This window comes from Neopsephotus bourkii, unplaced genomic scaffold (genome assembly GCF_033783945.1).
Source record: "Neopsephotus bourkii isolate Nb327-2 ecotype Australia unplaced genomic scaffold, CSIRO-AGI_Nbou_v1 NB_1600, whole genome shotgun sequence".
In the NCBI taxonomy this organism is placed as follows: domain Eukaryota; kingdom Metazoa; phylum Chordata; class Aves; order Psittaciformes; family Psittacidae; genus Neopsephotus; species Neopsephotus bourkii.
The window spans coordinates 2,097,193-2,106,278 of NW_026902076.1; the positions used below are offsets into that span (position 1 = coordinate 2,097,193).

Here is a 9,086-nt window from a genome sequence, read left to right on the forward strand (position 1 = left end):
AGTCAACATGGATGATTGAGAGCTAGACCTAACAGACACAGCTTTAAGGGGATGAATGATTTGGAGGTCAGTCCTGTGGGGATTGGTGGTTTGATGGCAACATGATGGGTGTAGATGATGGGATGAGTTTCCATGTCAGCTGTGAGTTCTGGCTGTCCTGGGACCAGCCTGACAGACCAGACCAGAAACCTGTTTCCATGTCACCATCACAGGGTGAACTGTGAGACTTGCCTTGATCTCCTTCTGTCTCCTTCCCCTTCTTGCTCTTTGCTCTGTGTTATGATTTTTAATGCTGTTCTTAATAAGAACCTAGGTGAGTGGTCCAAGTCTGCATGTTCTACAACACTGTTATAGGGTGGTGACAACAAAAAAACCTGTTCACAATGTCTGTGATTGCCTGACACTGCTTGTGTCAGGAAACTCAGGGCTGTTGATAGGGATGTGACTGCGTGCTGGTGTTGGTTTTCAGGAGCTGAGAAGATACCAGCCAGGCTCAGCACCAGAAACAAACTGTGCTTTCTGCTTTTGCTACTCACAAAAGCATTTTCCATCTTTGCTAATTATTCTCCATACTTCCAGAGCTGGATAGCGGTAACAGCTTCAAGCCCTCAGCTCTTCAGATAAATTCATTCTTGCTTTCTTTCTAAATTTTCCTTCTATTTATTTATTTATTTCCTCAGAAAACTATCTCAGGTTTTCCACCTTTTCCTGGAACTGTAACAGAAGATTAAGATTAAAATTAAAATTAAGTTTGCTGTTCTTTGGGGGTTACAAACTGAAAAAAATACTGTTTTCTGGGCATAGTTATGGATGAGTTTTAGTGGTCTTACTAGTCCAAACTGTCATGTTTCTGTTTTATCTGCATTCTTTGTAAGCACAATATGTTTGTATCACAACCAAGGTTCCCTGTTCCCATAAATGAATAGATTGTTTATCTTCTCTCTAACCTGCCCCTATATTTTGGGGGGTTTGTTTCTATTTCAGACTTCTGAAGTCTGTACTACTGGCCTCCTTCATGTTTTAAGGCTTGCCAGACAGCTGAATCTCCATCATCTTTTACAAGTGTCTCGTGTCTGTCCAGCTTGCTTTGATAAGCTGTCAATGATGAGCATAGTTATCTGACAGTTTGCTATACAAATGCAATCTCAAACTTCCCTTTCTGCTGGGTTTTAATCACAGGTTGCCAAGCAACCTGACTGCTAGCCAGTGCTGCTCAGATTTAGCTAACTGACATGAAACAGAGATAGCGAGCAGGGCTGGAATGGAAAACTTTGTGTTGAAGAGGGTTTTGCAGCAATTCTCCCCTGCCCCCAATATTGATATCATTAAAGGACATAAAATAAGCAGGAATTTGCACTCAGACTCTCCAAAATAAGAGAGACCAAGATTTATCTGTTGAATCGAACTGATAAGAGCTGAGACAGAGTGAAAGAGGGATCCTACTCCCTTTGGTCTCCTATTACGATCTTTATTAACTGTTAGTCATCAAAATTTGCCCAGAGAAACAAAGACACTGATTAGGTGACCTCATGGCAACATTGCATTGATTTGGAATTATTCTTTTCCAACTGAGCACAGCAAAGTCAAGGAAGGAAGACCTCTTAGCTCATGATGCCAGGAGTTACAAGAGAACTTCCAGCAGGAAATAAAATAGTTTTCAGGCCAAAAGAATCCAGGTGATTATATCATTAAATGCTTCTGCAGGAGCATGTACAGAATGGAAGCAGCTTGTGGAGGTGAGCATGAAATTGGCATGAGGCCAAGTAAACGAAAAATGGGTTGTTTCCTGGGGCAAGGATTTAACTCAGTTAGTAAATGGTCCAAGGGAGAATGATGCTGCTGGAAGTGGGACTGGAATATCTTTGCAGCCCGTCAGCAGAAAGCTGTCGGCATTTTGGTACTTCAACTGTGTCATCTCTTGCTGACCTGGTTCTGACTTTTTCCATGTAGTAGCTCTCTCTCAGCATTTCTAACCAGTCTCCATTACTCATGGGCCAACTCCAGCTAACGGCACATCACATCACTACCAGGTAATAAAGCATGGGATTTACCATAATGATAGAAGTTGCTGCAGATGTTTTGCCAAAGCTCAATCTATAGGAAGTGGTAGGATGTTGAGGGATCATCTAATGGGCAAGACACTCAGCTCTATTTCAATCTGCCTCCACTGGTATTTATATAACTCATTGTAAACCTCAGAGGATGAGGTTCCTTGATGTTTTGGGGTTTTATTGGCAGTCTGTTCCCATGCTTAGTATTCCACAACAGTAAGCTGTGGTGAACTTCAGGACCTGAAAGAGACCTTAGGGAAGAACAGCTGGAGGTTAGGTGGAGCCAAGCTAAGTCAGTATCACATATACTGGTAGATTCCTTCATATGCGTAAAGTTGTATCAGTGTTTGAAGGTAACTACAGGTGTGGATGGGAGTCTATTGTTGTGATTGCAGGCACTGTGATCACTCCGATTTAACAAATGATTTATTTGACCGTTGTATATCTGCTAGGTCAGGTATGGTGTGAAACCCGTGTCTCTAGCGTAAATTTAGGTTACAGACCGACCCACCTGGTTTTGCCTGGTCTAGATTACAGAGGGTTTAGGCTTATGGCATAGCTGGAGGGAATAACCCCAGTGCAAAAGGTGGAATGATCACGTCTTTGTTTAGCACAGCTGGATCTGAAGAAGATGCATTCACCTGAAGTGACCTTGCTCCTCATTAGGGACTTGCACCTCGGAGTTCTGCATCTCTAGGAATGCATTATTTGCTGTTGCATTTAGCAATGGCATTTTGTCACTGCCTGAGCACGGTTACCCCTCTCTAAGATGGCAGCAAACAAAACACCCACATCTTCACAAAGCAGCTTGCCTTCTTAAAAGTGGAACCTTTTCATCTGAGCACTTTTAACCCCAGAGTGCTTTAAATAAACCACCTCAGTGCTAAACATCCACCTACCTGAGTCTTATTGCAGCCATGGTAGAAGTGCTGTGTCAGTTTGCTTTACATTTGAAGGACTAACTGCTAGCAATGAACGCCTTGGAAGGACACAAGCACAGAGAAAATGATGATTGCAGTTAGCAATACATGGTTAACCTCTTCAGTTATCCACCCAACATACTCATGTGCTTGTGTACCCAGGTAGTGACCCAGCTCCACAGAAAATGTGTTGAAGTCGGTTGGAAAGAAATTCAACATGTAGCATTGAGCAAAGTCAAAATTAGGCAGTGAAAAATGCTGTTTTATTGGAGGGAGTTTTGTTCTTCCCAAAGAAGCATTCAAAGTGTTCTGCTGAGCCTATCACTACAAATTCCTTTCCAATCAGATAATGAGGTGGAAAACTGGGTAGTTACCCACTGTTTTTTCCTAGTCTCTTTTCAATGTGAAACTACTGGGTGTCACTTGGTGAATAATTTTCCTCCAGACAGTTTAGTTTCTCTATCAGTAAAAGGGTGTTAATGGTACAAGCTCTAGCTTTCCTGTGGGGTTTTCATTCTGCTGCAGAAGAGCTAGAGGTTTTGAAGAGAATTTTAGGTTTTAGCATCACACAGATCCCTTGTATGGTCATAATTGAATTAGGTGGTTTCTTACCTCATCAAAAGGGCTTCTTTAGAAAGAAAGGAGAATAGCACAGAGTATTTTACTTGGTTTTTTTTTATTACACAAAGATAAATAAACAAATAGGTTATTTCCAACTTTTCCACCAGCTTAAATAGAATTACATAAATAGACATTTAAAAGTGTAAACTAAAGATATGTAGAGAGTACCCATTACTTTTTCAGTCTGTCACATGAAGGTGTCTGGATACTAAATTCATAGAGTTCAAGATTCCTGGGGGAAAGATTTCTTTTTTTTTTTTTTTTTACTGAAACTCTCTTAAATTTTAATATATTCTGATAGATTCTAGTTAATCATTATATCTTGATTCAGTTTGGCAGAGACTGAATCAGGCTGCTTCATTTCAGAGCTGTTAAGCAAGGAAGTTGTTCTCCATAGCTGCCTGCTCTTACACTACAGGCTGCCTTTAAGCCTGGTGTCGGATCAAGGGGGTGACACATGTGCATCCTACAGTGATTGTTTTCTTCTCCAGCCGGTATGTTTGGTGGCAGCCCTTCTGCTCCCTCCGGAGGACAAGGATCTCCTGTTGGATGGGGAAGGAGTTGAGGCTGTGGTCCAGCTGCCCCTCCGAATTCAAGCACCGCAAGTGTCGGCACGTGGCATCAGCAATCACATGGGGGAAACGGTTGTGGTCCTCATCTATCCTGTAAGTTGACATGAAAGGAAGGATTTGAAATGGAACTGCTGCTGCATCTCTGGAGGCATGATAGTCTGAATCACTATGGGCTCCTAGCTCGGGAATGGGTACCTCCTGGGACATTGCCTATGAAGGAGCAGTAGACCCTCCACTGCTGTAGGTTCTTAAGAAAAAAGGTGTAAGTAAGTAAATACTACAGGGTTTTAAGTGTAAGACAAACATGACAGGGCTGCAGGCAGCTGCCTTTGCAAAGAACTTGCTTCAAAGAGGCACTGACTTTGAAAGACTGATTGGAGCTTCCCAACCTGTCAGATTGACTAATGGACCCAAAGACCTTCAGCTCCCCTACATGAAACATTCTTAGGGCCTAATGCTGATGTTATTATGTTATTAAACCACCACTGAATTTGGTGCAATGTTAGCTCTCTTGATGTCTTAGGTAAAGAATGCTTTTGATGATAAAGTTTTCCCCAATATACAAATAAATTAATTAAATTACAAACCCAAAAGTCTTTGCTTTCTGTATGTTCATCTAAATCATGGTTTTACTCTGTGCTCCTTTCTGTATTGGTTATCTTTTAAAGAGGATTATATGGACTGTGGACACCCTTATATTTCCAAAATCTCTCAACAGTGAAGCACTGAAATAAAGACGTAGGCAAGCCCTGGCATTATTGTGACAGCCAGGGCAGCCAGTGTATTTCTAGACCATAGGGACAGAGAACATACCTATAATCCCATGGAGACAGGGAGCGGCTGCTGACATCAGGAGTCACTTTGGTCTCCTGGTTTGTGGAGCTGATGCTTATGTTGACTCTCACAGTCTGAGGGAATTTTGAGTCTTTTGGGGTCAAGCATCCAGCATATGCCTGCTTGAAGAGGCTTTCTGGCTTGAGTCCAGGCTGTATCACCTTCCCATAGGCAGAACTGCTGGCTGACAGCAAGGCCAGCAGCAGTAAGAACAGTGATCTGAACTGAAGACAATGAGTGCATTTAGGACACAATGCAGTACAGTTGCTGTAACACAACACGCCCTAACAACTCCTTGTGCAGCTCGGAAATTCATCCACAGTTAAAGCCTAAACTAGAGGTTGGAAATACTGAAAAATACGTAATATATCTCGTCCACTCTTGCTTTCATTAACAAATTCTCATGGTGCTGACAGGTATGGTGTACACATTCAGTTATCATTTGGAATAAAAATACTTAAATTATAGAAAATAATATAATACAGGAGATACCAGAAAGGATGTAACTCAACAAAGGTTTAGTTTTCAACGTTTTGCTTGAGTCAGAGTATGTTGCAGCAGCCCCATTCACTAATATATACATACAGTCTCATTGCTGCCCCATGCTGGTGCTGTTCAGTGGTCCCCCCTTTTAGTTATTTTCGATTATTAATGGTTTAAGCAAGCATTTTAAAGATAGGTACAGATCCTCATTCTTGATAGTCATTTACTACAATTTAAATATGTCTCTGTCAAAAAGGGTGAAAAAAACCCTGAAAGCAAGTTCTTACCAGAAAAGCACAAAGAATCGGAGACATCTTCCTTCTCTTACTGTAGCTGATGCCTGTGCTGAGCTCTGTTGAACTGGTGGTGTTTGGGCACTTTTGCTGTTGGAGTTTTTATAAGGGCTTCTGTGCTGTCCTAGTTAATCTGGAGTAGGTGTTTTTTCCCAACCCTAACTGTGGTTTCTGACCATAACTTAACTTATAGAGTGTATGTATATATATTCCATTAACGCAGGTGGAAGACAGGATATGGGCTCACTCTTTCTTAGATCGGTAGGTGATGTCATTACTTTAGCCATGTCACTCAAGTAGTAACAAAACTCAATGATGATGTTAGAAAACCACCAAAAATTCTGCACTCTCTGCAGTAAGTGGGTGCAAAGTGTACAATATTAAACTCGGGCCAGGGTTTTCCTCTCATCAAACATACGTTGATATGCTCCATGATTCTGACTTGGGATGCAGTAGGTATCAAAGCCGCTAGTATCACTGGCACTGCCAGATTGGATCCGCTTGCTCCTCGGTCAGTCTGATGTCTTTTTACCCTGAATTTGGAAGATTTTGCACAGCTGGCCCCCATCCCATTGCTCTCTGATACTTTCCATGTGCTGTCACTTGTCTTGATGTCTGAGGAACCAGGATCCTTCTCAAGCTCCTATATTTTTTCTCGGATTTCCTAGTCTAAGTCATGTTACCTTTATTCAGTCTACACCTCATGTGTGATGTGTCACTTTTGATCAGAATGCTTTGTGATACTGACTTCCCAAATTCAGTCATTCTCCATCTAAGAAAAAAACAAACCCTTGAACACTGAGTTTGAGCTTGCCACCTTTTAATTTCACTTCAGGCTCTTGTCCTGTGACACAGGGCTTTGATCCTATGGAAAGGGCTCTAGGGACTGTGATGGATGTAGTTAAACCTTCAGTTCCTAAGTTAGGGAGAGAACAGAGTGGTTCAAGAGAAACCTTGTGAAGGCTTTGAGGTGCAAAATATGTCCTCTTGTAGGCAGGAAAACTGGAGGGAACTACAGACACCTCCTGCATGGCATATAGGTGATAGCATGCTGGTCTTGCGAGTATTTGGAGCTAAAATACCTTGAATTATGTAGCCACAAGGCATTACAACTCCCTGTGTCCCAGCCCTGTGTCCTGGATGACCATTACCAGTGATCCCAAGTAGCTCCTCATCCCACTGTGCTGTCCCACCATCCTTGTGAGACCAATATAATGTAGCTGTGATGTACCCTGCCATGTCAGTATTAAATAGGCAGTATTTAAATCCATTACTCTATTTGACATGGTGACACTCGGGATCCCTTTCTGGCACCTGCAGGTGTTTTTCTTGATGTTCACTAAGAAATTGTAAGGGGGTTGCAGACCTGGAGATGTTGATTTGCTTCAAGGCTATGCCCCCTTGTGACTTTGGGTCATTGTTGTTGCTTTACCTGACAGCAACTGCCTTGGGTTCTGATTTTTCATGGCAGATGTCTTGATGAGCCCTGAATATTCTTTAAAAGCTGCTGGATTGACGCTGAAAGAGACTTTGCCTGCAAGGAGGGATGGTTACATTCATTCCCCCCCCCCCCCCCACTTTTAGGGGTTTAAATCCATAGCTCTCTGATAAGTATTTTTGTCATTTTATAGGGTGTTCTGGGACTGCATGCTTCTGTGGCATCATTCAATATCCTTTATTGAGAGGTCAGAGCTCCACAGTTACACCAGTCAGCAGCAAAGTAGGAATGGGAAAATTTTGGATAAAGCAGAAACTGTACCAGGAACTAGAAACTTGATGGCTCTCCCAGGCGAAAATCCAAGTTGAGGATCTCCCAGGGAAAGACCCAGAGTGCTACAAAACCTGGTACACAAAGAAAGCGGTAAGCATAAGCCTCTCAGGCTGCAGCTTCCCAGGTACTGACGCTGATCATAATTAGCTATGAGATATAATAAACCAGCTACTGCCTTCTCTGATGAGGTTCCCAGGGAGTTGGTGGGTGACGGACAGACACAAGGGTATTGATGCTGCTTGTAGGCTGAATTGCAGAGAGATTCTTGACAAAGGGGCTGACAGTTTAAAACAGAGGGTGTGAATTCAGTCCATCTTTCTCTAATATTTCTATCTTAGGAAATTACTCTGGTCACTTTGCTTTGACAGTGGGTTACAAGTAGCTAGGATGTGCACCTTAAAGTAACACTCAGTGTTACCGTCTTGATCTGATGATGCATACTTTTTCTCAGGGCTAATTTCGCTGATGTTTACAGTTAAAATGATGCATATGTGTTTTTTACAGTTGCTTAATATTTATGTGTAACTCCAAATTTTACTCACCTTTTGTCACCCAAAAGAGGGCGTAAATAAGGGCAGAATTTACTTTGCAGTTTCTGAGAGAGCCACAAACTATATCAGCTTGTTTAAAAGATGCTGATGCTTGAAAAGCTAAATGTATAATTCAGTTTCCCTTAGAGATGTACAGGCTAAAGGAAACGGTTCCCTTAGAAGGGGTTTTCTCTAATGCCATTTACTGAAATATCCATTCAAAGTGGGTCACTTAAATTTCCAAGCTTAGAAGAAAAAGTATTTCAAAAGCACACAAGGCAGCAGAAGGTCAGGTTCAACCAGTGTGACCCTAAATCCAGGCTCATCTACTCTAACTGTGTCAGTGGTTTAGGTTACCTCATCAGTGTAAAGGTGAGGTAAATATTCAAACACGGCTACTGCAGCACAGCACTGCGATCATGATAAAAATACTTTCCATGGTTATGGAACACATTCATTTGCAACTGTCATAGGCAAGATGAGAGGGTCTCGGGAGGAAATACACCTCTTGAAATGCTTCCACCAGGTCTGAATTAGACAGATGAAACTCTTGTATTTTTGATTCCAAGATTTCTCCAAGTTCCAAATAATTATTTTCCAATTCTTCCTGGTCTGAAGTGAAAACAAATATTGAACATGATTTTTCCCCATGAGATTAGAATTTACCCCATGAGATTTGTTTTATTCTGACATTTAGCTCTCTCTTAGCTAGAGATCTGAAAGCTGGGGCACTAACAAATGCTTACTGAAACAAAAAAGATATTAAGTATTACCTAAAGCCTTTTGAAATCAAACCAAGCCCTTCTCTTGGCTCTGGTGAAAGCTTGCTTGAGATTAAATTGCTGCTTAAATCAAGTCCTTTACCAGCTGAAATCCTTCAGGCACCCAAATCTGAGTGTGTTGGCTTTGAAGATACTTTCTCCCATCAGTGTGGGTCAGTGTCAGAGCTCTGGTGTCCTTACTGAGCTAGTCGTAAATTAAATGAGAAATGACAGATATCTTCAAATACTT

At 41.7% G+C, this 9,086-nt stretch overlaps 1 protein-coding gene across 1 annotated transcript; it reads right to left on the minus strand.

Moving 5' to 3' along the window:
- Positions 1-3,973: 3,973 nt before the first annotated feature.
- On the minus strand, positions 3,974-5,795 carry IL17A (interleukin 17A). Its single transcript, XM_061372143.1, has 3 exons — positions 5,769-5,795; positions 4,978-5,222; positions 3,974-4,255 (listed from the first exon to the last, which is right to left on the minus strand). The coding sequence occupies exons 1-3, from the start codon at positions 5,793-5,795 to the stop codon at positions 4,018-4,020; spliced, it is 510 nt and encodes a 169-aa protein (XP_061228127.1). The 3' UTR covers positions 3,974-4,017.
- Between the last annotated feature and the right edge of the window lie 3,291 nt (positions 5,796-9,086).

Coding starts and splice junctions, on each gene's coding strand:
- IL17A (XM_061372143.1), bottom strand. CDS start 5,795: ATGTCTCCGATTCTTTGTGCTTTTCTG. Junction 5,223..5,768: donor CGATTCTTTGTGCTTTTCTG/GTAAGAACTTGC, acceptor CATTGTCTTCAG/TTCAGATCACTGTTCTTACT. Junction 4,256..4,977: donor CTGTCTCCATGGGATTATAG/GTATGTTCTCTG, acceptor GTCAACTTACAG/GATAGATGAGGACCACAACC.